This window comes from Vulpes lagopus, chromosome 4 (assembly GCF_018345385.1).
Source record: "Vulpes lagopus strain Blue_001 chromosome 4, ASM1834538v1, whole genome shotgun sequence".
NCBI classification, from domain to species: domain Eukaryota; kingdom Metazoa; phylum Chordata; class Mammalia; order Carnivora; family Canidae; genus Vulpes; species Vulpes lagopus.
In genome coordinates this window covers 145,659,062-145,685,113 of record NC_054827.1, presented here as the reverse complement: position 1 = coordinate 145,685,113, position 26,052 = coordinate 145,659,062, and the positions used below count along the sequence as shown (strand labels likewise).

The following is a 26,052-nucleotide window of genomic DNA, read 5'->3' as shown; positions in this document are numbered from 1 at the left end:
TAACTGGTCCTGAGCTCCTTTGGGGCGGTTTCCTACGGTGTGGTATGCTCAGTGGACGGCAAGATCACACGGGACGTTATTTCAAATGCAAAATATGTTTTGTGTCTGCATGTTTTTAGAAACTAAGAGTCACCACAAAAAAAGATACCACTTGTATTCCTATCAGACAGAAAAAAATAAAATCCCTCACTGTATCTCTGATCATTTTCTATATGCCTACACGTAGATACACCGATTCATACATTTTTCTTCTAGAATAGGAAAAAGCTCTTCTTCTTTCACTTAACCCTATTCCTCCATCCTTAATATCTTCTAACACGTAAGATGTAATGGCAGCTTGGTAGCCCATATGTAGATATACAATAATTTATTTAATTCCTGCTGGACATTTATGTTATTTCCTAAGATTTTTTTTTTTTTTTGGTGGCTCTAATGTAGGAAGAGCTTTCTTGAAGCAGTATGCTTTCATACATCTGTAATTACTTCTTGCTGCTCAAAGGGGATGAGTTCAAGGTTTTTCAAAGGAAGTTGCCAGAGGTTTTCCAGAAAGGCTGAGCCAGGCATATGGCTCTGCTGTGGTGACGGAGCGTGGCCAGCATTCCCCACACCCGTGATAAGACTGGCCCTCGCCCTCCAAAGATGTTTGGCCATCAAGGGTGTTCAGAGCTAAAACTCACATGGGCCACTTCACATTTCTGTGAATATTGTCGTTTTCTGTTTAAAAACAATTCTAGGGTATTCTTTTTTTTTTTTTTTTTTTTTTTAGTGGAAAAACAGAAGTTGCTTGGAAAAGTGCCTTGGTTATCAGGTTGGCTGGAGATTCAGCACTTTTATTTTTCCTAGCCACTCCAGCCCTGATTAAGACTGCCACATGATCGTTGCTGGTCTGCACAGCCGACAACCCGAAAGTGGGCCAGTCGGGCATGTTCAACCTGAGGCTTACGTCGAGAACTGAATTCCCAAATATTAAGTGTCAGAAGCAAGCTCTCTGCTATTTATTCCCCTGGACTGTTCCTGGAAGATCATTATTTTTCATCAGAATCGACAAGGAGGAGGAACAGAATTGCAATCAATAAAAGCTTCTTTGAAAAAGGCACATGTTCCATGATAAAATGATTTCAGCAGCTGTGAGACTTTTCTATTCTGGTCACAGAGGCCAGAAGAAGGAGAAACGCGATGAGGTTGGAGCATGTACTCAGGGATGCTAGCGCGGGGGTCAGAGCAGGGAAAGCATTCCTGAAGGAAGAGCGCAGTATAGGGGAACTGATGCGAATGGGCTCTCGTTACACATCTAATGCAGCGGTTCTCAAAGCAGGATCCCAGAACCGGCAGCAGGGACCCTGGGAACTTTGCAGAAATGCATATTCTCTGGGGGCCCCAGTAGACCTACTAAATCGAAAACTCTGCGGGGTGTGGAGGGAGGGGGCAGTAACCTGTGTTTTAAAACAAGCCCTCCAGGCGATGCTGATGCAGGCAGAGGTTTGGGAAGGGCTGTTCTAAGAATCACCTTGGTTCCCAATCTACAAACAGAGCTGTGGGCCCAGATCTCCCGCTTCTGTCCTCATAAGAGGTCCCTCCAGAGGACACACCCTACCTTGCTTTGCAGACAGGACTCCAGTCAGCGCACTGCTGCTAGATTTACTCTGGCCTTTGGAGTTCTTCCGTCGCTCGAGAGCATTCTACAGCAGCATGGGGAGAAAATACAAACCTCTATCAAAAAAAGCCAAATAATAGAAAAATACCTACTTGTAGGAGACACGTTCCCCCCCTATCTGGCACACAGGAACCCTTGGCAAACCCCAACGCTGACCCAACTTTTAAAATTCCGAGTCCCTGTCAAAGAGTCATGAAATTTATGGACCTGGTAGAGAGTTTTGTGGGTTTTGTTTTGTTTTTAAAGTTGGTGCCCAGCAGAATGACAGCAATTACCTTCTCCTATATATAAAAGGCACTCGATGTGTATTCATTAAATTAAATCAAGCCTGAAGCAAGAACTCCATCTAATGTGTGAAGTCACTAGTTATGGAAACCCCTTCTGAATAGGCATGAGAGGGAGAACGGGTCTACTTTCATTCACCAATGCCAAAAGATCGTTATTGGCCTTTGGAAGGCTTCCGGTGGCTGGGCTGGAAAATGTCCTGGCCGGTGAAGACGGCTGCCACGGACTCAAGATTCGGAGGTGCACGTGTGCCACCCGAGTGCCATTCCTATCGCGGGCCCTCACGTTAAAATTGATAACGCCCTGTATAGCCAGTGCTTGGCATATTGAAAAGCCAAATAAAGGCTGTTAAACGAATGCATACACACATTTTTTAAATGTATGTATTAATTATACAACTTCAAAAGCCGTATTCTTCTTTGGCTCCATGCGTATATATATATAGACTGGCGTAGAGTGTGGCCCCCACAGCGTGGAAAAGGAAGAGGAGCACAGAGGCTTCTGAGCAAAAAGCTAACGTCGAGAGCCAGGAAAATGAGAAGGTTCTCCCAAGCATCTAGACTGCTGTACAAGTGCACCCTCAGGAAGAGAAATCAATCTATTTTCAAAGCAGAGAAGCCCAGGAGATGTTTCTAATTATAACGCTCACAACGAACATCTGCAGAAATAGATATTATCAGACTAATGGTGCTGGAATTAGTCTAAACAACAGTGGGAGAATTTAAACACTCTGTCCTTTCAGTGTGACGTGAACGTCCTCGCTTAGGTTGTGATTTCCCCATCTTGGTCGCTTCCCTTTGCTCAGAAACCATTTTCTCATGGGTGATTATGAGACAGATAGTGTCTGATGACAGGACAATGCACTGAAAAGCAGGTAAGGAGCCTAAGTCTGCGTGGACCGAGGCTGTCACGAGGCCCCGTCCAGGTAACGGCAACGGGGGGCTCTGGCAGAGGCTATTTTTGTTACGCTCGTTGTTTTGGGTTTAACTCTCCCTGGCTACCCACGTTAAAGCTCTTTACTCTATCTGGGAGGGCAGGCAAGCACTCAGATGTCTTTGGCACACGACAGGGAATTAAAATAGGATGACATTTAGACGTATCACGGTGAATCACTGCCAGCATTGTCGGGATTCTCTACCTTGTACTTGGCGATGTTTGACTTCAAGAGGTTGACCTCTTCGTGGAGTTGCTTTAACCGCTCTTGAAGGTACCTGGAAAAGAAAACATACACCTCGGAAGGGTTTGGGAGCGACACAAAAATACAGACACGCAAGCAGGAGCCGGAAAAAAGAAAACAGCACGCCTCCAGAGCCATCGTGTACACAGAATGCCTCCTCACCACCAGCAGAGGAGGAGAAAAGTGCATCTTTGTGACCTTTTCTTAAATGGATGTGATCAAGGTCAAATATGCCCAAATCACAGAAACCCCACTTTAGAACAGCCTTCTGCACAGATCCCCTGAGGGACAGCAACACAGTTTTCACATAATTCTCATTAAGAGGATTCCACTGGGAAGGCAGGCTGGAAGAGGCGACACCAGACATAACATTAAATTAGACACACACACACTCACACGCGGGCACACATGGGCACGCACACACTGAAATTTGCCTCGGGGAAAAGACACAGCTAGGGGAGTTTCTCAATTTATTTTCTTATTCTTTTCCCTCTCCTTGATAGCAATACCTAGCAGCTTTCGCTGGCTCCCTCCCCTTCTTGCCCACCTGGAGGGTGGGGAGGGGGAGGGTCGGGGGAGAGAGAAAGGGGAAGGTACGCAGGCAGGTAGGTGTGTGGGGCTTCTTTTCGGACTTTCACAACTGATGGGTGACATTAATGCCACCATTTCAGCGTTGGGACTCTCACTGGAAGGCAAATGGGAATCGGGCTGCAGGGAGGTCCCAGCTAGCATTCGGCCGGAGTGCCCGCCTGGGCCTGGCCACTTGCCTGTTCTCCATACACAGGGCGTCCACGTCAATGATCCGGTTCTCATGGCCACCCAGGATGTGGTTTAGCTCCTGGTTGAGCCTCTCCACTTTGTCCTGGTAGGAAGATCGTTCTTCCTTAACATCCTGGAGCTCATCCACAGAGGCCTGCAGGTCATGCTCCAGAGACTCAATCTGCAACCAAGGAAGTGTCCTTACTTAAGATGTTCTTCAGACATCATTTTATGGCCAGAGATAGAGCCTTCTGCTTGGTTGACTGACTTTTACAAGGCATATTAATACCACCCGCATGCTATAAAACCGCAAGCACCACACACTGGATCACAGCTTAAGGAAGGGAGCAACTTTCTGCCAGACGCTCATTATGTCCAGGGTAGGGTGGGTCCAGTATCGGCTCTGGAAGCATCAGAACCAATCCCATCCCAACTGCAGCATGCCCCAAAGCCAGAGGCCCCGGGAGACAAATCCAGACCCTGGGAACGGCAGCCGGTGTCTTACACGCGCAAACTTTCTCAAGCTCCTCCAGACCCAGAAATCTTGTTCTGTGTTTCAAAACCAATTAGGGAAAGAAGGAAAATGAGGTCTAGGCTCTCTTCCTTGTTCCCTAACTAGGCCTCTGGACCCGCTGAGATTTTGCCTAAAAAGCATCACCCAGCACTTCAGTAAACTTGCAAATTAAGGCCAGTTTGCCACATTTGGTTCCTTCCTTGTCTATCCCGAGTAGGGGGGATGTTTCTTGGGTCCAGAACCACGGCACCCAAAGTAGGAGAGCAGACTCACTGGAGGCAAGAACCACAAGAGGCGGCCTGGGAACCAGCAGAGCCCTGAGAAAGTCAGAGCATTCGGCTTAGACCCTCCTCCTGCCTCCGACCAGCATCGCAGGCACCTCACTCTCTCTGGGAACCAGGGCTGCAGTCCCACTGCACACACACATCCCCCACTCTTCGCAGATGTTACCAGTCACCTGTTCCTTAGCTGTCTCCAGCTGCTGAACCAAGTCTTCACGCTCATGGGCTGCAAAGTGCCGCACGCCGATTTCTTCATCTCCGAGCCTCTGCTTGGCAATTGTCATCCTCAAGAGCTGCATTTTCCATTTGTAGAAAAAGGAAAAGAGAGAGAGTTAAAATGAATAGATCCAAACAAAACCCCGAGCCTATTAGGCAGAAAGTTCTGGAAGGTAAGACTTTTCAAGAAATACTAAGGAAAGGCAGAAGACAGAGAAATTTATTGCCAATATCATGAATTTAAAAAAATTAAATGGAACATATATTGTAGTTCGTACACACAATCGTGTACCCCTCCATGTGTGCAATCACAGTGTACGTCTCACGGGAACGCAGTTCTGGGCCTTTGAAGGTGGAGATCCTTTGTAGCACTGCCACAGTGAGGGAAAAACTCTGGGTTTGTTTTATACTCAGCGAAGATTACAAAATGGTAGCACAATTTTGGGAAGCATCTGGTAAGATGGACATGTTCCCACGCGCTGAACGATGAAGTTGCATCATCAAGGGCCTTAAAAACGTCCCCACCATTGATCCAATAGCCCTGCTTCTGACAACCTGGGCTAGCAACAATCCAGGACATGCTCTAGCTTTAGGAAAAAGGAAAAAGTAGATTGTACTCTCGTTTCCAGAAAGAGCTAAAACAACCGAGAGACAACGTCTAACGAGAGTGGGACGGCTAGCAAACTGTCGCGCAATCAATCAACGGGCTGGTTTGCAGCTGTTGGAAATAAGGGTGATGAACTGTGTAATAACACAGAACATGCTTATGATAGCATGCTAAGCAGGGAACAAAAAGCAGAAGACTAACTTTCATTTGCAGTATAATTGAAATTATACTAAGAACCCGTGCACAGAAGAAAAAAATGACCTGATACGACAAAATGTTTGAATGTGTGTGTTTCGGTGACAGTGAGACCGTGTATGTTCTCCGCTCTGTTCTCTATGTTCTAACTTTTCAAATAAACACACACAGGTTTCACAACAGACTTTTATTTATGTGTTTCAAAATGCCAATGGATAAGGGGCACCTGGGGGGCTCAGCGGTTAAGCATCTACCTTGGGCTCAGGGCATGATCCTGGGGTCCTGGGATCGAGTTCTGCATCGGGCTCCCCACAGGGAGCCTGCTCCTCCCTCTGCCTGTGTCTCTGCCTCTCTCTCCCTCTCTCTCTGTGTCTCTCATGGATAAATAAATAAAACACTTTTAAAAATGCCTATGGATAAAATTCCAGTCTTCAAAATATAATTTTCCAAAGGATCCCTGCAGAACCTAGAGCTGCCCCAGGCCCTGGAGCCTAGCTCCACATGTGGCTCAAAGCTTTCTGGTAGGGCCAGGATGGAAACTGTGATCCCTGGAAGATCTGAAGGTACCAGAACACCCATTAGGGGCCTAGCTCGGTGCCAAATGGGTTGCCATGAGGGTGACTTTTTCTGATGCTTCCTGATGCTTCTTCTGAAAAGGCCGTAAGCCTGATTCCCCCCACCTCCCTGTAGGGTGTGTGTGGACAGGCTTCATAGACGGATGACATCCTGGGGACAGGGTGTTTTACAACCCAGCCCGTGAGGCCTCCTTGTTGCAGCATGGATCTTAAGGGGTTTGTGGTCATTAAGAAAATGGATTTTCAAGTTTCTAAAGGATTTAGGGGCAGGTAGAAAGTTAAAGTCCAAGGGAGAATATTAACTAGATTGAGACAATAAATACCAGCAGGAAACACAGAAAACAATGGTACCTAAAGGAAAGCAAAGAGCATTTTCAAACGACATCTATTTTCGGCTCTTATTTGAAAACCATGCAATTGAACGTGACCAATGTTTATTGTGCACCTAGTATGAGCTAAAGCATCACTGACATTAAGTAGACAATGTCCTTTTTTTTTTTTTTTAGATTTTATTTATCCATGAGAGACACAGAGAGAGGCAGAGACACAGGCAGAGAGAGAAGGAGGCTCCATGCAGGGAGTCCGATATGGGACTGGATCCCAGGACCCCGGGGTCACACCCTGAGCCAAAGGCAGATGCTCAACCGCTGAGCCACCCAGGCATCCCTAGCAGACAACGTTCTGAGCAGCTTGTACTAAGGGCCAGCCGAGGATGTACGATGCTTAGGTCTACAGGTGGCTGTGCATCATGGAATCTGATCATCGCACAAGGATCCCGTATATTTATACATATAAATTTGTGAATTTACCTACCAGCAAAATTATTCACACTCTCAAAATCAATGTTTGTGGCACTTGTGCACCACGGGCAGACATGTGCCTGCAGGTAAGTAGAGAGGTGCCAAAAAACAGAAATCATCCGACAGCAGCGTTCCCCGCTGAAGTAGAACAAGGTGACGGTTTGCCTTCTCGTTTCAGTTCTCATGCTGCAAATGAGTGTCCCTTTCGTGGTCTACTTGGTGCCTTGTTGGTTCATGCTTTTGTGCTTTTTGTTGGTATTTTACTGGGTGCTATATGCAACTGATGAATGAAAAACTGAAATTGATGATGTACTGTATGTGGGCTAACTGAATTTAAATAAAAATAAATAAATAACATGCACAGTGCCGACGTGCTATCTCATGTTCCCAGGCACAAGAAGGCTGTGAGCTGTGAGGTGCCGGCTGGAGAACATGGGTCAGGAGTGCGAGTTCCAACGCTGCGGGCCCTGCGTTCAATGCTGAAGAATCAACGGTACGGATTAAGTACGATGGCTTTACATGGAAACATACATAAAACAAAGTTATGTGTGAATTGATTAAAAAAAAAAAGTATTGTGCCCAGGGGCTCAGAGGAACCTAGTCTGGCATCTCCCCTTAGGAGCGGTGGTTCAGTATTTGTTCATTCGCTGTCTGTGGAGAATTGAGAGAGCAGAACTGTAGCAGATCCCGCGAATCACCTGTGCTGGGGGGCGATGGAGATGACGGCGGGGCTGGTTCATTCAGCGCAAGGCAGATATGGGAAAACATCTTTCACATCGCACAGTTTCTCGGCTCAGAACTCTCAGAACCCCAAGACAAACAGCAAAGCAAATGAGAAACACTTCTCAGATCTCCAGGTCTTGGAACAAAAGGGCTTGTGCCTTTTTTGGCGGGAGGCATCAGGAGGCCTTTGACACGGTGTGGAACTTTGACGTGGGGGGCGCTTCTCTTGACATGCGGAAAGCCAGACTGATGGCCTGGACTTGAAGTAATAAAGCACCGCTGTGGTTTTCCATGCACAGTACGCTTCACTGAACACCTAATTTAGAATCACACAATTATGTTTGCTTAACGCCAATTAATTATTAAACATGTTTATTGAGGTCTGACAGCCATATAAGAGAGTCATCTTTTATATGCCGGATGCCTGTTAAGCTTCAATAAATATGTTAACAATCATTTGGTGTTTAATATGCATACAATATTGCCTATTAAATTGCAGGGCTGGACTGGTTGAAACATTTATTTTTAAAAGTGAGGCCCAAACTGGTCAGAGCTGGATTGTTAGTTGGTCTGAAATTCAAGTGCAACCAAGCTGAAGGGGCCCAAGGAAGGGGGTTGCAGCAAGGATGGCACAGAAAGAGTTCTCCTGCCTTCCAGGGTGACAGCCTTGAAGGTTCTGGAGTCTGTCCTGGTTGGGGGGTCTGCGTCCCGGCTCCACGGTCTGCTAGCTGTGCAACCTCGCACATGCCTGAACTTCTCTGAGCTGCAGTATCCTCCACGGAAGCAGTAACAGTGTGGCTTCCCGTGCAGAGGGTGGTGGTGGAGATTGCGGTAAGCGTGAAGTGACAAGGAGTGGAGTGGCTCCAAGTGAGCATTTATTTATTTTTAAAGATTTATTTATCCATGAGAGACACAGAGAGAGAGAGAAAGAGAGAAAAAGAGAGACCCAGGCAGAGGGAGAAACAGGCTCCCTGCAGGGAGCCCAATGTGGGACCCGATCCCAGACCCTGGGATCATGACCTGAGCCAAATGCAGACACCCAACTGCTGAGCCACCCAGGCATCCCACTAAGTGAGCCAGGGATTCAAATATCCGTTGCTTGGTAGAGAGCCGGGCGGGGAGGAGAAAAGAGGAGGAAGAGAGAGATGGAGAAGAGAGGATGAGCAAGCAAAATGTTTTAAGTTGGGTCACTACCCACCCCTGCTTTCAGTGTCCCGGACAGACGGGTGTGGGCGAGAGGCTGATGAAACATCTAGACACAGTCACATTGTTCTTAGTATACATACAACCCTGATCGGGAACATAAATGCCACGGGCCCTGAACTTTATGGATAATTTAAGGGACCATCAAGGGTGGGGGGGTACTGTGACCAGACACAAGTGTCTGCCTCTCACATGCTGACATCAGGACCTAATCCTGAGAGAGGATGGGATTTTTCTGCAATACTCAGCGCAGCCCCTGGAACACACACTGTGTGCACTGTTGGCTGCTATCACGACCACTGCCAGGATCACAAGCACTGTTGGGATCACCACCACTGCCAGGGTCACCACCACTGCCAGGATCACCACCAGTTAGGATGGCCATCACGGCCACCCTCGATGTGAGTGGCCCACTGGGGACATCCAGTCTTTCTTCCGAGCCAGAGGACGTGCAGCTCTGGAGCCAACCTCATCTGTAGACGGCGGGCAATGAGGTTGATCTCACGCCTTGGAAGTGACCATGAAGCAACTGCTCGGGCCACTTAATCCCCCACGCGGGGCCGTCAAAACTCCACGGCCAGCCTCCCGGTGGCAGCCCGAGAAGCGGATCGTTGCCCTGCGCGGCGCACGCGTGCCACCGATGGATGTATTCATTTGCTGATTTAGATGGAAATAAACGTTTATGAATGAATTATGGGTGTGAGTCGTCAGCTCATGGATGAGGAGCAGCTGCAGCTGGGATGTGGCTGAGGGACGCGGCCACGAAACCACGTGGCTGAATGGCTCTTGGGTGCCCTTCCTGTACCCTGTGGATGGAGCCCGCCTCCTCCTCTGCCGAGGCCCTGTCCAATCTGGTCTTCCGTGGGGGGGGGGGGGGGGCAGTCGGAATGACTCACTCCTCTCCACGTCTCTCCTCAGGCTTCACCCCGCAGCCCTCCACATCCTCTCCTCCTCCGCTCTTCATTGCCTGACGCCCCCACCCCCACCCCACCCCCACGCAGTCAGTGACAGGTAGCCAGAGGCAGGAAAGGCTGCTAGTCCCAGGTGTTACCTGTGTTCAGATCCCGATGCCGCTAATCCCACTCGTGCAACCTTGGCAAGTCGTCTAACCTTGCTGGGCCCCAGGTGACAGCTGTTTTTTTGAAAAGGAGGATTGTCTTAATCCGTGCAGGCTGCCGTGACAGATTGCCATAGACCGGGCGGCTTGCAAACACCAGCATCTCTTTCTCGTAGCTCTAGAGGCTGGAAGCCCCCGATCAAGGTGCTGGCAGCCTGGGTGTCTGCTTCCTGGTTCACAGATGGCCATCGTCTTGCGGTGTCCTCGGGCGGTGGAGATGATGACAGAGCTGTCGGGGCCTCTTTTATAAGGACGCTGATCCCATTCATGTCAGCTCCACCCTCCTGACCCCAATCAGTTTGCAGAAGCCCCACCTCCTAATACCGTCCCTTTGGAGGTTAGGATCTCAACACACAAACTTGGGGGACGGTGCACAAATATTCAGTCTCTAACATTCCACCCCTGGCCCCCGAAAATTCATGTTCTTCTCACATAATATAGTCACTCCGCCTCAATAGCCTTCAAGGTCTTAACTCATTCGAGCATTGATTCCAAAGCCCATTGAAACAGCATCTAAATCAGATACGGGTGAGACTCCAGGTATGATTCGTCCTGAGGCAAACCCCTCCAGCTGGGAACCTAGGAAACCAGACAAGCTATGTGCTTCCACAGGACAAAGGAGGGACAGGCACAGGGTAGACATTCCCACTCCAAAAGGGAGGAATGGGGGGGGAAAGGGAGTGATGGGTCCTAGGTACGTCCAAAACGTAACAGAGCAAGCAACGTCAAACATTAAGGCTCAAGAATAATGCTCTCCGGCTCCATGTTCTGCCTTCGGGCCCACGATGGGTGGCAACCTCACCCCTGTGACTTGGTGGGACAGCCCCACAGTGGCTCTCTGCTGGCCCTGCAATTCTGGGTGGCCCCATCCTTTGTAGCCAGGTGTAGACTGCCGTGACCCCAGGCACACTTGGTGATCTCAGGTTTGCCTTCACGTTCACCCTTCCGTTGTCTTGAAGAAACCACCTGGCTTGCGCCTGCGCTGGCTGGTCAATACTTACCTTCCTTATCAGATGGTCACCTGGCCATACCCTTGGTGGTCTCATTTTCATTTTATTTTATCTTTTGGCAATACAGATAGGCTGAGGACTGTCCAAATCTTTACGTTCGGGGTCCTTTTGGCTTAACAATTCCACCTTCAAATCATTTCTCCCTTGGATTCTACACGCAAATCAGGAGAAACCAAGCCACGCGGCCAACACTCTGCTTAGAGATCTCCTCAGCTAAATATCAAATTTCCTTGCTCGTCAGCTCTGCTCTCCTTAAGACAACGGACTCAAACACAACTCAGCCAAGTTCCTGACTACTTCAGAACAAGGAAGGCCCTCACCCTAGTCACCAATATGTCCCCATTTCTCTATGGGGCCTCATCCATGGCCTTTCCGCGACATCCTCTTCACGATTCCTTAGGAGTTCTCCAAGAAGACGTAGGCTTTCTTTGCAGCTCTTCTCTCTTCTGAGTCCTCCCCGGAATCGCCCTGGATGGCGCATTCATCTAGCACGCACCGCCAAACTCTCCGAGCCCTACCCATTACCCAGTTCCAAACGCACTTCCACGTTTGTTATTTGTTACAGCAGCATCCTACTTCTCGGGACCAATTCCTGCCTCAGTCTGTTTGCGCTGCTCTAACAGGGCACCATAGCCTGGGTGGCTTCGGATCAACAGAAATGCACATCTCGTCGTTCTGGAGCCTGGAAAATCCAAGCTCGAGGCACTGGTGGATTTCATTTGCGGTGAGTGCCTGCTTCCTCGTTCACAGACAAGCATCATCTTGCTGTATCCTCACTTGGCAGGAGAGGCAAAAGAGCTCTCTGAGGTCTGGTTTATGAGGGCACTAATCCCACTCATGAGGCTGTGCTGTCGTGACCTGATCACTTCCCTAAGGCCCCACCTCCAGACACTATCCAATTGGGGGTTAGGTTTCAACATATGAATTTTAGGGGGACATCTTCAGTTTATAATAAGGATAAAAGCTAACTGTTCTGTAGAGAGGACCGCTCCGTATGGCTGCCCATCCTGCACACTGCACAATGCCAACTCTGGACGGGCTATCTCCACAAGGTGAAGACACGATGCAATGATCCCTGTTGATGTAACTCTCCAAAAAGCTGCAGAAGTTCGATCCCCAGTTACAGTTGGGACAGTTACCATTCTTATGGCTCTCTATTTGTCAGGGTTACTGGAAGGATTGGATGAAGGAACTGCTAACAGGAAATGGATGCTTGCCTTCCCTCGCCCCCAGTTCTCGTACTGCTGCAAACAGCACACCTAGGGGGAGGTCAGCATCAAAAGGCATTTATTAAACATTCATCTGGCCTAGGGCCTGGCTGGCCGACTTAATAAACAAGGCCCCGCCTATCTTTACTCTTCCTGTTGGTTTTCTCCATATGCTCTCCGACTGCCCCCTGACCTTTTGAAACACCTTCGATAAAATTGGACATAACTGCTTAAAAAGGCTCCAGTGGGCAACTCTACTGTGTACACCAGAGTCCAAATTCCTAGATCTCTATGAGAATCCAGTTCTAGCTTTAAACAAAAGAATTTGTCACGAAAAAAAAAAAAAAACCAACAAAACAACAAGAAAACAACCCCAAACTGAACCAGACAGCTATTTCCATTGTCTTCCTCCCAAGGCTCTGGAGATCATCACACACACTCATGAGTGTGTAAATCAACGTCTCCCATTTAACCAGCACCCAGTTTGAGCCACACAATGTGCTAGAAGCTTTTTCTTACACATCATATCTTCAGTGGCTTTTCACTGCACTGGAACAGACGCCAAAGGTTTTGGTTGGGTTGATGAAGCGCAACATGAGGATGTGAGCTGTTCCCCACCTGCCTCCTGACTCCATCTCCAGCCAGTTGCCTTTTCTCTGTTCTCTAGCCCGGCTGGCTTCCTTTCAATGCCTCAAACATAAATGCTTGTGCCTGCCTCCGGGCCTTTGCACATCCTCTTGGTCTGTCCAAGAACCCACTTCCTTCTTCTCTTTCAGGTCTCAGATCAAACGTTACTTCCTCTGTGAAGTCTTCCCTGGATACCGCCACGAGAGACGTTCATCCCTAAGTGGCTCTCCCTCCCACCACCCCGCCCCACTGTCTTTATCACACTTATCAGAAATGACCTCACGTCTCTTGTGCCCTCCCCACCGTCAGCTCCACCCCAGCAAAACCTCCCTTATCACATGCACTGGAATACCCATCACCCATAGTGGTGTCTGGCTAAACATACGTGTCCTTAAATGCTTCCTAAACCTGGGAAGCCTCTCATGTGATGCTTCCCGTAACTCTGGGAGGCAGACACCTCCTCTGTCCCCTCTATAGGAGCGATCCCCCACTTACCCTCCTAGAGAGGCTGACCCAAGCTCTGAAGCCAAGGCCCTTGCCCAGAGTCCACACTCAGTTCAGTGAGCCACAGTACCCCCTCTCTGAAGGTCTGTCTGTCTTTATTTTTAAATTTATCTGAGAAGAAACAGAGGGTGAAAGAGCATGAGAGGGGGAGGGGCAGAGGAAAGGGGGAGAAGCAGGCTCCCCACTGAGCAGGGAGCCCAATGCGGGGACCCTGAAAGCATGACAGGAGCCAAAGGCAGATGCTCACTGACTCAGCCCCCCAGGTACCCCAAGTTTCAGTCTCTGAACACTTAGAGCAAACACACATGCGGTTCTTATCACATCCCTCGCCCTGGCCTGGGTGCTTACACACACGAACCCAGTTAAGTCCAACAAGGCACCCTACCCTGTTGGTATTCCCATTTTCAGGTGAGGTAAAGTAACCTGCCCTCGTTGCAAACCGAGTCAACGGCAGGGCTGGGCAGTCAGCCCTGGGAGGCCTAGGGTTCTGGAGTTGATGCTGCGCTGCCTCTCCCCACAACAGCTGCGGCAGCCACTGCACTGCGTTCCCCGGGGGCTGTTCCATGGGAAGTGCTTTGTATGACTTTTCATATTTAATTCCCATGAAAGGCTCACTGGCCTCCCTGTTTGTCCTCATCCCTCGGTTACCTGACATCCCAGCACACGCCCTTCAGGTTTCTCGGCAAAGGGCATGTGAACAGACATGCCTTCCCCGACCGCCCAATATAGATGGTGCCCCGCTGTGCCCCGGCTGCGCTCCACAGTGCTGTAAGTCATTTTTCCACCTACCGTTAAACACCCCCTGACATATCAGACTGTATTTCATCAAATATAAAACTCCAGAGGTGCCTGAGTGGCTCCGTCGATTGAGCGTCTGACTCTTGATTTTGGCTCAGGTCACGATCTCAGTGTTGTAGGATGGAGCCCTGCAGGGGGCTCTGCGCCTAATGTGGGGTCTACTTGGGAGTCCCTCTCTCTCTCTCTGCCTCTTCCCCTGCTCAAACTCTCTATCTCTCTCTAAAAAAATAAATGAAATCTTAAACAAAACTCCATCAAGTTTAAGACCTATCACTGTGTACCTCTAAAAGAATAAAACCGGGATCCCTGGGTGGCGCAGTGGTTTGGCGCCTGCCTTTGGCCCAGGGCGCGATCCTGGAGACCCGGGATCGAATCCCACATCAGGCTCCCGGTGCATGGAGCCTGCTTCTCCCTCCGCCTGTGTCTCTGCCTCTCTCTCTCTCTCTCTGTGACTATCATAAATAAATAAAAAATTTTAAAAAAATTTTTTAAAAGAATAAAACCTGTTAATCGTAACAACATGGTATCACTGACTACATGTCAGAAATGTTCAAGGGTGAAAAACTGCATCTCAGAATCTGTGAAATAGAATATATTTATTGGTTTATTTGATTACTGTTCATCTATCCCTACTAGAGCAGAAGCCCCATGAAACCAGGGACTTACTGTTTACGACCCCAACCGTAGAGCATATAGTTGGGTCCTCAATAAAGATGTGTTGAAATAATTCGAACTGAACCATGCCCTGTAAGGCGAGTGCTGTCTTCTCCATCGTCCAGATGAGAACAACTGCGACACAGAGAAGTCAAGCAACTGGACCAAGATCACACAGTTAGGAAGCCCCTGAATTACCTTCAGACAGTTCAATACACATTAAGCTCTGAGCCACGGTCTTTATAGGGTCCCACCAAACAGTTTTAAGGCTGCTTCAATTTCTTTGTACTTCATACCATTAATTTGGACATGGTATGCCGTAAAATGAGCCTTGGGGTAGGAATCTCTCAGAACCAGTTCTCCGTGAATCACTAAACTCTACCTCTGACACTATTCATACCCTCTGTGATAATGAAATTGATTTTAAATTTTTTAAAAAGGCGTAAACCTTACTTAAATAAAAAATAACTACAGTGTCCAGTCTATGGGATGAATGCCCAAAACCACTGGCCTCATGGGCCACCCAAGCTACATGCTCATAAAAGGCAGAACAGGCTCAAATACGGTCTCTGAGACCAAACATATCTAATTCATCTGACCGTGCTACATTAGGGAACACTGAGCTAGTCTGGCTGCTTGCTGAACTAACTGGGCCTTGTCTATAGTTTACAATCAAGATCCTGGTTAGAACAAGATACGCTGGGGCTGGAGCAGGTGAAGGGCCCTTATCACTCATTTTAATCTTTCATAATTAATTTCTATAATGCCCCAAGGTCAGAGCTTTTCATTAGAGTGCTCTCTTCATCTAGGTTTCCTACAGACTAGGACATCTCTCTGTTCCTTTGAAGCATAAAGAGGAACAGTTTACAAAGAGCTTTCTGATACCTCATTCCGGACCATTACAAACAGCCACAGCTGAGCACTCTCTTTTAAAGAAAAAAAAACAAAAACAAAATATACTTTAATTAGTCTCCCGCATGCTCATTGGTCTGTTTTTATTGGCTTGTGGCTTCGACCTAATTGGCTTGCTCTCCAAATCCATCCAGAAGACCCACGTCAATAGAGGTTATGTTCCCGGAAGGGCTCTATCATTTTATGGTGCCAACACCAGATAAAACAGAGGTGCTTAAAGACCATCAGCTGGTGTAGCGTAAAGCTCATTATTAAGGGCAAAAGTCCATGTTTATCCAATATTACAAACAGCTACATTTAAATTGACCAGCGGAGGCCCAGGAAATGTGAATACAGGACACTGCTAGGAGCAGTTGTCCACCTGAACTTCCTTACTTTTGAATACTTTGCGTTGCATTATTGTTCTTCTGCAGTCAAGTGCCATCATCTGTCAACTGAAGAAAGCCAAAAGCAAATGGACAAGGAAATCAAGTTCTGGCTGTCTCAATGGGAACATGAGTTCCTGTTCCTGGCATTCCCTAATTCGGTGCTTATTCTACAAGGGGCATACAAAATGCAAGGAAGCTTCCAGAAGCTCTGCACCAAAGTGAACAGGATTGGTGCTGGCAAAGGCTGGGCTGGTTATATGGAGTGCTGGGTTTTGGGGATCCATCTTCCAGATGCCAGGCTTCCCACCCAGTTTCTGTCTCTAATAGGAGGCACACACCCGGCTCACTTGAAACAGCTGACCACCAGAAAGGACATCCCAAGTTTCCTGGGTCCAGTCTGGCCCCAGGTCATGCTAAGATACCAGCAACAGTTACATTTATGGAACACTTCTGGGTGCCAGGCCCTATGCCACACCCTTTACAAACAGAGTATTGCACACACGCACCCAATTGTTAAACCTCATTGTCCTGCTCTTTTCTTCCCAGCACTCACCACCCTCTGATGATCTTACGTATTTTATTTTCTTACTGTATGTCTCCCCAACCAGAATATAAGCTCTATGAGGATGGGTACCTTGTCTTTCTTATTCCTCGATACATCCACAGCTTCTAGAACATTAAGCAGTCTGTAGCAAGTCCCTAATTATGTGTGGATGAATAAATGATAAAACCTGACAGGGCAGCCCGGGTGGCTCAGTGGTTTAGCGCCGCCTTCAGCCCAGGGCGTGATCCTGGAGACCCGGGATCGAGTCCCGCATCGGGCTCCCCGCATGGAGCCTGCTTCTCCCTCTGCCTGTGTCTCTGCCTCTCTCTCTCTGCGTCTCTCATGAGTAAAAAACAACAACAACAAAAACTGACAACAGTTCTATGTGAGGTATGACTGCTCCCATTTTCCAGATGAGGAAACTGAGGCCTGGAGAGAAAATGGACTTGCTCAAGGCCATAAAACAATCCCTGGCAGAGCTAGAATACAAGCCTGGGTCTCATGATTTCCAAAGCTGGATCTCTTGGACTGTATTTCTGTACACCACTTAGACATGGGCAAGGCTGGAGCTGGCCTTTCCTGGGATGCTGACCTTTCCAACTCCCAACTCAGTGCCTTCATGTCGGTGGCCTCATGATTTGTCATGGAAATTGGCAAAGCGCTATCAGCCAGCCTTCCACTTTTGGAGAGCTGGTCTACCAGTCGGCTATATGATCCAAATGTGCTCTGCTAGTTTTATTGATTGGCTCTTCCTAATCCTAAAATTCTTGGAGAACCCATTATTCCTCCTGGTCCCTTTTCCCTAAATCTGCTCTTCTACTTTGGTTTTTTGTTGTTGTTCTTGTTTTGTTTTGTTTTATTTTGTTGTTGTTTTCTGCTCTTCTACTTTGCATTGCATTATTGTTCTTCTGCGGTCAAGTGCCATCATCCGTCAACTGAAGAAAACCAAAAGCAAATGGACAAGAAAACCAAGTTTAGAAAAGGAGCAAGCAGTCCTTTAGGGCAGGAAGGAAAGCTGCACTTCTCTCAGTGGGCTACTTTTTTAGACTTAGGGCCCCAGCATTGTCTGCGTTTTTCCACATAATTGGTCCTTACTCCTCACAGACTGACACCCTGAGAGCCCAGGGCAATCTACCACCCATGAAAAGCTTTTCCCAGGGTGATTTGTGGAGATGTGAGTCCTCAATTCCCCCACGTGCCTCCTCTTTCCTCATTAACCTTTCAGAACTATAATTATCAAGGAAACGGAGGGTGTCTGGTGAGTTTCCCTTCTCACACCTCTCTTCTAGCTTGGACAGGGGGGTTGTGTCCATCCAGGAGCTCCAGGAAATTCTGGGGCACAGTTCAGAAGAGAGGGCAGGTGGTGTTTGATCACGGGACCCCCCCTCCCCACCCCATCACAGAAACCCACCCCCCCCCAACCCCACAGAAGGGCTGAGCTGCTCGTAAGCCAGAGTGGCAACAAATCTTTCAAGAGGCTGTTTGAAAATGCTTTATGGCACGTAGGGTTACAAGGCTCTAGCTGAACAAATGGAAAAATTAGTCTACCTTAAAATATCCAAGGCAAGTAATTTCCTATCACCTTGTTTCTTAAACGTACTTAACATCTAGAATCTGGGCTTCCCAAAATATGGATAAGGGTCATCAGTTAAAATGGCAACTTGGAGATAAAAATCTTCTGCTTTAATAGTCACTCATAAAACGATGCCATCGGCCCTTCTGTTTGGAACGGGGTGGGAAGGGGAGTCGGGGTCCAACAACAGCAGTTACCAAGTGTTCTTGAATTTAACGGGCTTGAGGCAGCCTGTGAGCAGGATGCTTACCCCAAGTCCACCAAGGCTCAGCCTCAGACTCAGGTCTGCTCTCTCCACAAGGGCTTCCCAAGGTGAGATACCTGGGTTTGCTTTGGTTTTGCTTTTTCTTGGGTGAAGGTTTGCGTTTTTCTAGCTCCTTTCTCCAGATTTCAAAACTACTTCTCAGCCATACACAGAGTTCCTGATGACAACCAAAGCTTGTTTCCTCAGTCTGCTTTAACCTTATATTCTTTGTCCTTTTCGTTTTCCTCTTCCTCTTTCTTGAGCCTTTCTGCTCTTTTCATTCCCTTCATTCTTTCATTTTTTTCATTCACTCATTCATTTATTCCATTCCTTTAACAAAGATTCATTACATAATGTCGACGTATCAGGAATGGAGAGTGCTCATCCTAGCACCTCCGTGGTATACCAGTCAGACATTCCGCCTGCAGAGAGCTTCCTCTTGGGGCAAGGGGGCCATACAAGTGTAAGCAGAAAGGGGAGAGCAGAGCACTGTGGGCATGCACAGGACCTGCTGCTAAGAGCTGAAGAAGGCTCCCTTTGACCTAAGACCTGTAAGATGAGCAGGAGTTTGAGAAGGAGTTAAAGGGGAAGAGAGTCCCAGACAGAGCAAACAGCCAGTGCAAAGGCCCTTGGGCACAAGGCAATATATAGCTCAGCAAAGGCACTGACCTGAGTGCTGCTGAGCTGAAGCATGAGGTGACTAGTGGCAAGAGATGTGGATGGAGAAATCAGTAAGGGGCCAGATACTGGAGGGCTTAGCCCCCCATGGCTAGAAAGTTGGACGGGATTTGGAAGGTGACACAAAGGTCAGAGCAGCAAGTGACATAATGAATAAAAAAGCAAATTAAGGGTTAACCCATTCTCCACCACACACCAAGGAACAGGGGCCTCTAAATCTCCCAAGATGCCTGGTGTCATTATCGAATGAGTAATCTGGCCCTAATGTTGATGACTGGGGGTGGGGGTGGGGGGAGGGTGGCTATGACTCACAGGGATCTGAAAATAAATCAGCCCTATAACTATAGATGCAAATGAGAATAAATGGAATCTCTGGGGCTGACTGCAGTTGGCTTTTTTTTTTTTTTTTTTTTTAAGGAGAGGCTGGATACTGAGATACGGGGTCTGCTGAACATTATAACATCTTCCCTGTACCTTTTGGCAGGCGAATTACTTCACAGGCCATGAATATGAGTCACTAAATTCTAAACCTTGGGCAAGAAAACAAAGTTTGATAAATGTGTCCAGCTACTGGAATAAAGACCCAGAGCACAAACAAATCAAGAAGTTTAGACTGTGCCAATGCAAAAGGAGCCCCGGACCTGTGCTTAGTGTTAACACACGCATACATATACACACACTCAGCCACACACACTCACACGTGCATACATGCACACTCACATACACACACGCCCTCCCTTTCCTCTTTCTTCCCTTGAAATATCAGTTGCAAACACTGATTCCTAATATACCACATGTCTGAAAGGTGACAAAATTAAAAGTAACTAGAAGATGCAGAAGAAGTATATTTCAGAAAGTTGGGGAAGGGGTAGCTCATTTAAGGGGAAAAAAAGAAATAAGAAAAAAAAAATCAGTCAATCAAGAACCCTGAATCCAAAAATCTCATCTTCTTCAAAATGTTCTAGTATTCTGTGGATTTATTCTATCTCCAAAATCCCTGTAGTATTTTTATGGATTTAAAGGAAACTACTACCCACATCTCACTTTATTCTCTAGAAAAACCTTATCCTGCTGTTATCACTTGAGGAAGTGACTAAGAAGGCCTGGCCTTTAATTATGGACCAAACACCTAGGTTATAGAACTTAAATCCTTTTAATGGTGCATAAAACCACACCAGAGGCCTGATTAGCTTGTCCAGTGTTAATTATAACCCTTCTTAGGCATCACATTCTCTCCCACCCCCTACTTCATGACCTGGAATAGAAAAAGCCTAATTTTTCAAATATATGTTAAATCCAAGATGTCTAAAAAAAATTTAAAGGCAGATTAAGTGGAGAAGGGGGCTACATAGGAAGACTTCCAATTGGCCTTCACACTGAGCCTCTCAAGCCAGCAATAGCAGAAAATCCTCTCTGATCTTTTGTTAGAGAAGACTTCTCTGGATAACCCAGACACCTCCCTGCCTTTTTTTTTTTTTAAATGCATCTTTCAAAATGGTGCCTTCCAATAACCAACAACTCCCAGAAACAGTGAACATCACCGTCATTTGTCAAGAAAATTTGGTACCATTTAAGAGACATTTCCCAAGAAAGGCCTTTCTCCCCACCATGGAGTTTTCTCGAGTCAAACTCCAATGGCCGTCTCTATCAGGAAAGCTGCCTCTGGCAAGGAGTTGAAAATGAATCTATAGTGGCAAAACAGAAAATTATTTAGGGGGGGGAGACAGAATTAAACTTCGATGGTTTTTCTTTCTTTTCTCAATTGTACTTTTGTTCATAGATTCAGCTGGGAGAGAGAGTGCACACATTTAGTTTGGAGTTTATGAGTTCATATTTTATAATTAACGTTGCCAACAGGGGAGTTTGATTAATACCACGCAGTGGATTTTGAGCAATGTTCCATACAAATTGCCAAATTTAGCAATAAAATAAATTGGTTATGTGAACATAATTAGTAGGATGACTACTTAAAATTCAAAACTGAATGTGAATAATTCCAAATCATCTGAGCCACAAATCCATTATTTGTAGAGAAGGAGGAAAGTATAGCATTTTGCGTTTTATTTTGCCCTCAACCGCAATGTTATTCACCACCAACCTGAACATAATGGAACTTCTACAATGGGTTGTGGCAATATTTTAGAGCAACCCAGGAGCACGCACATGAGCGTGTACGCAAGCACAAAGGGAGAGTAATAAAGATAAGAAATGCTAAACTGTGAATTTTCATTGCAAATGTAAAAATCTATAACAAATTTTTCAGCAAATGCTGCATTACATTTTTCTGATGTGCTATACATAAACCTCTAGCGCACAATTACACGGCAGAGCTTTTTCCCTTTAAATATTCACACGGTACCTTATTGTCGCCCTGGACTTCTGCAAGCCTTTGCTGAAGTTCTTTAATTTCTTCTCCCAGATGTTTATTTCGGTCCTGAGAATCTCTCAGTAGTTGTGCAAGATTAGCCTGGAAATGTCAACATATTACGGAATACAATCAGAAACACAGGAGTGGATAACTTGGGGCTTTGCAAGGCTTACTGAGGCTGGCGTCCGGGTCGAGTGGAACCACACAAAGCCCATTAGGATAAATTCATACACAAATGCAGCAAGTGTGCAAATCACACCACTACAACTGCATGGAGGGGAACGGTATTGGCTTTGAACTTCAGTGAGGGTTGTTCTTTGTTTCCAGAAGGCCTCACAGACAAGTAACAGAAGAGTCAGTCATATCCGACTTTTGAGACAAAAAATGGTAAGGGCTCCACACCAAAAATTTTGCAAGTGGATGCAGAGTTCAATTCTAAAATTTGAGCTGGTAATACAAGAAAAGCTTTCTTCATTTAGATAGTTTTCTTCTCCTTTAAATAGAACTGGTTTAATGAGCTTTTCTTTGCTACCTCAATGACCAGAATTTCGATCATGAGATGAGGCAGTGGGAGAGGGGACAAGGGATGAGCAACCACTTCAGAAATCGGGGTCCAGAGGTGGTCCAGCAGTCCCCTGGGCTGGTTTTTTTCACCTCCTTGTTCCCCTCTTTGGGTCCTGTGCTCCTAGGGCCATTCACCTGCTGGTCCCAGCTTCATGACGACATCCCCTCCATAGGATGTGCTCCCTGTTCAGACCTGGATCCCTCTGGCCCATGTGGATCTCTCTCCATTGCTCGGGTTCTCGCCTTGCTTATAGCCTGATCTAACCTTGCAAGAAGACTGCAAGCTACGGAAAGGCAGAGATTCTGTTCTCTACTTCTCGGCATCTGTGACTCTTGCTCCAGGAAGGGCTCGTGTTCCAGCAAATGTTTTAAAGACTCATGATGAGCAAATGAATGAATGAAGGAAGCAAGCAAGCAATGAGAATATGGCCTTTGGGAAGGAATCATTCAGAAATAGTCATACAGGAGATTTTAAAGATTATCTTGAAGATTCCCTTCATGTTATAGCTGAAGAAACCCAAATCCAGAGACATTAGGGGACCGGTGTAACTGTAGTGGCCAAATCTCCAAAGACTTCAATGCTAATACATTTTGGGGGGGATGGGCTCCTGGCTGGCTCAGTTGGGACATCTGACTCTTGCTCTTAGGTTCATGAGTTCAAGCCCACGTTGGACATGCAGCCTACTTAAAAAAAATAATAATAAAGATTTTTTTTAAATGCTAACACTTTTGGGAATACTCAATTATGTCAAGTACTAAAAAAAGGAATGAAGGTGAAAGAGACTAAAAAAGATTAAACCTTGGCGTGGCTCATCCCTGACTCTGCTCTTGATCTCATCTCCCACTTCCCACCAGTTGGAGTATAGGTTGTCTCTACCCTCAGGGTCTTCCCCACTCCAATTCAGCTCACCCCAAGTTTACCTCCTTGCTGTTCCCCAAGCATACCAGGCACGCTCCCAGCACGCTCCTGGTGCCATTGCCTTATGCTCTCTCATGGGAATGCTCTCTCTCTAGAAAAGCTCTTGGCCCCCTCCCCCTCTCACTTTCTTCAGGCCTTTGTGGAAAAGCCACAGTCTCAACAGAGCCCACCTGGACCTCTGGTCTAACACTGTGACCTCCTTTCAAGGTAGAGACCCTGATCTTCCAAGCCCCTTCCCCTACACTACTTGTTTTTTTTCTTTCACAGCCCATGCCACCACTGTGTAATTTATTTCATGGCTTACTGCTTACTACTTATTTCCTGCCTCCCTCTCCCTACAAAAATAGAAGTTCCATGAAGCGCAAGGAACTTTGTTCTCTCTATGGATCTACCCCAAGCACCTAGTAGATGCTCCATAAATATTTTCTAAATGAAAGACAATATGCTGAGTCTGGAGGTCGTGGTTTCAGCCTAGGGAAGAATCTGGAATATTAACAATATGTACCAACACTGAAGCCAGTGCTGGGCACAGACCGAGTCTTGTGTGGAAACCTGACTCATCCCTGCTGGCTGGATTTAACCAAGCCCTGTATCACTCAATAATGCGATTTCATTTTCCACCTCATATGTGCAAGGTTCGTATTTTAGGATAGTTGTATTCTGATTTTCCCAGATCTCCATTCTTATCAGATAAAAATTTGGTGAGGGATGAGGAAAATTCATTCCTTTACAAGTAACAAAGTAAGAAAACACCTGAAGACATACAAACAAACAGAAAAACAACAGCTACTGTGACCAACAGACTATCTTTGGAAATTTTTAGAAATCAGAGAAGTTAAGCTGGATCCCAGTCTGCCGCTTACTGGGCTGAGTGACCATGGGTGAATTCTTCAACCTCTTGAGTTTCCTCACCTGCAAATACAGCTAACCACACATACTTCATGTGGTGATGTGCTACCTTTATTGAATAGTGGGCATAGGACACCGACCACGGTGTGTGGTATATAGTAGGTGCCGGTAGAAGGATTGGTTATCTCCTCTTGACTGTGTCCTTCCAATAGCTCCAACTCAACCACTCAGGCAGCTGTTGGGTAGACATGGCCAAATGCATCCTTGGACACAACAGGCTCCTTTGTGATCCTGCCCCTTCACTATTCCTTATCAATTCATTTACTTATACAACAAATATTTGTTGAGCATCTAACAGGTGCCAGGCACCGTTTTGGACTCTGGAGACACAGCAGCAGCGAGCAATACAGACAAAACACACCTTGCCCTCGTAAACTCACATTTGAGTAAATGATGTTACATTTGTTACATTATGTTGTAATGAAATCCAGAGGATCCAATGGTTGGAGGATGAGTGCTATGGAGAAAAACCAAGTGGGTAAAGGGAACACAGTGTGCCCCCAGAAAAGGATCACATTTAAACCAAGACTTAAAAAAAGCAGAGAGAGTGGGACGTGAACTTTGTGGATGGGAGGGGGGAATGGTCCAGATAAGGGGAAAGGCACCTGGCTTCCCTCGCTCCCTCTCCCATCACATGACACCATCATGCTGGAAAGCAGTTCAAGGCCATGAGAGGGGGCCCATCCCCCGGGGACCGCAGTGCAGTGATGATTCAACTCTTGACTTTCCTATCCTGCTTCCTCAGCACAAGGTATCACAAGTGGGCCGCCTCTGCTTTCCCTCCACAGAACCCCAGAACATCTCCCAGACATTAGCTCAGCCAGCATAATCCCTCCCTCACAGGCTGGAGGGACTGGCCCCAAGGAGGGGCCGAGAAGCAGCATCTCAGCACCCCCTCTGCAGGAGACACAGCAAAATTCACCTTCGTAGGACCTGCCTCTTCTTAAGCAGCCCAAGGGGCGCTCAGAAACAAATGCAGGTGACAGTGAAGGGGATCAAGAGGACACTGATCAGGACAAGCGCTGAGCAATGTCCAGGGATGTGGAATCGCTACTGTACACCTGAAATGAATATAACATTGCGTGTAAACTACTCTGGGATTAAAAATAAAATTAAAATTTTAAAAAAGAGTATCAGTGGAAATTTAATAAAAGACCCCCCTAAAGAATATCTGCAATGTTCCTAATATTTCCTTTTTTTTCCTAAAGATTTTTATTTATTTATTTCTGTAGACACACACACAGAGGCAGAGACACAGGCAGAGGGAGAAGCAGGCTCCTTGTGGGGAGAGCCTGATGTGGGGACTCGATCCCAGGACCCCGGGATCATGACCTGAACCAAAGGCAGCCACTCAACCACTGAGCCACCCAGGGGCCTCTTTTTAATTTCCTTTTTGAATCAACAGTGGCTTGAGGCCCTCGGGCAGTGGCAGGACTCTGCTGTTCACTCACCAGCCTCAAGCAGTGGCTAAACCAGTACAACTGGATCTGTCCGAGGTGAAGGCCCGGGTCTCTACCTCCAACCCCGGCACAGGCCAGAACTTTTGTAAAGCACATTAAAAAAAAAAAATCAATTACTACAAAAATGAATTTCCGGTGACATCAGGATAAAACCCCAAGTGTTTGGTCGAGTCAACAGACATAAAGTCATGCTGTCCAATTTGCCATGGGAGTCTCTGCGTTCATCGCGGGCCAGAAGCAAGCAGCCTGCTGCCCCAGCATGGGCCTTGGACCTCACCTCGAAGTGCTCCACGGGCTCCCAGGTGTTGGCCCCTTAGCACGGGACAGGCACGCGGTGGACACCTCAAAGGTCCCAGTGCCACCCGGAGCAGAGGACAGGGCTGCTTTCGGGAACAACGATTTACAGAGCCAGGGATGTGACTGCCAACCCTCACTTACTCCGCAGCCGGCTGAAAAGAGTTTTACCAAAATCAAGCCAGGCACCTGTACAGTAGCCGAGAACGGGGGTCAGCAGGGAGCACAGAGCCTCCCAGCTGGGCTCTAGTAAGCCTACCCCAGCTTTGAAACTGCCCCCCAACCCGCGGCCCTCACCCCCTTGGCAGGCCC

At 47.2% G+C, this 26,052-nt stretch overlaps 1 protein-coding gene across 2 annotated transcripts in view; it reads right to left on the bottom strand.

The window, feature by feature from the left end:
- CCDC149 (coiled-coil domain containing 149) overlaps positions 1-26,052 on the bottom strand; it is a 103,240-nt gene that overhangs the window by 29,464 nt on the left and 47,724 nt on the right. For both annotated transcript variants that reach the window (XM_041752841.1, XM_041752842.1), the window contains exons 4-8: positions 21,586-21,693; positions 4,847-4,963; positions 3,884-4,056; positions 3,078-3,150; positions 1,595-1,679 (exon numbers count right to left, since the gene is read on the bottom strand). In XM_041752841.1, the coding sequence (XP_041608775.1) occupies positions 1,595-1,679; positions 3,078-3,150; positions 3,884-4,056; positions 4,847-4,963; positions 21,586-21,693 (556 nt within the window). The remainder of the gene's footprint in view (positions 1-1,594; positions 1,680-3,077; positions 3,151-3,883; positions 4,057-4,846; positions 4,964-21,585; positions 21,694-26,052) is intronic.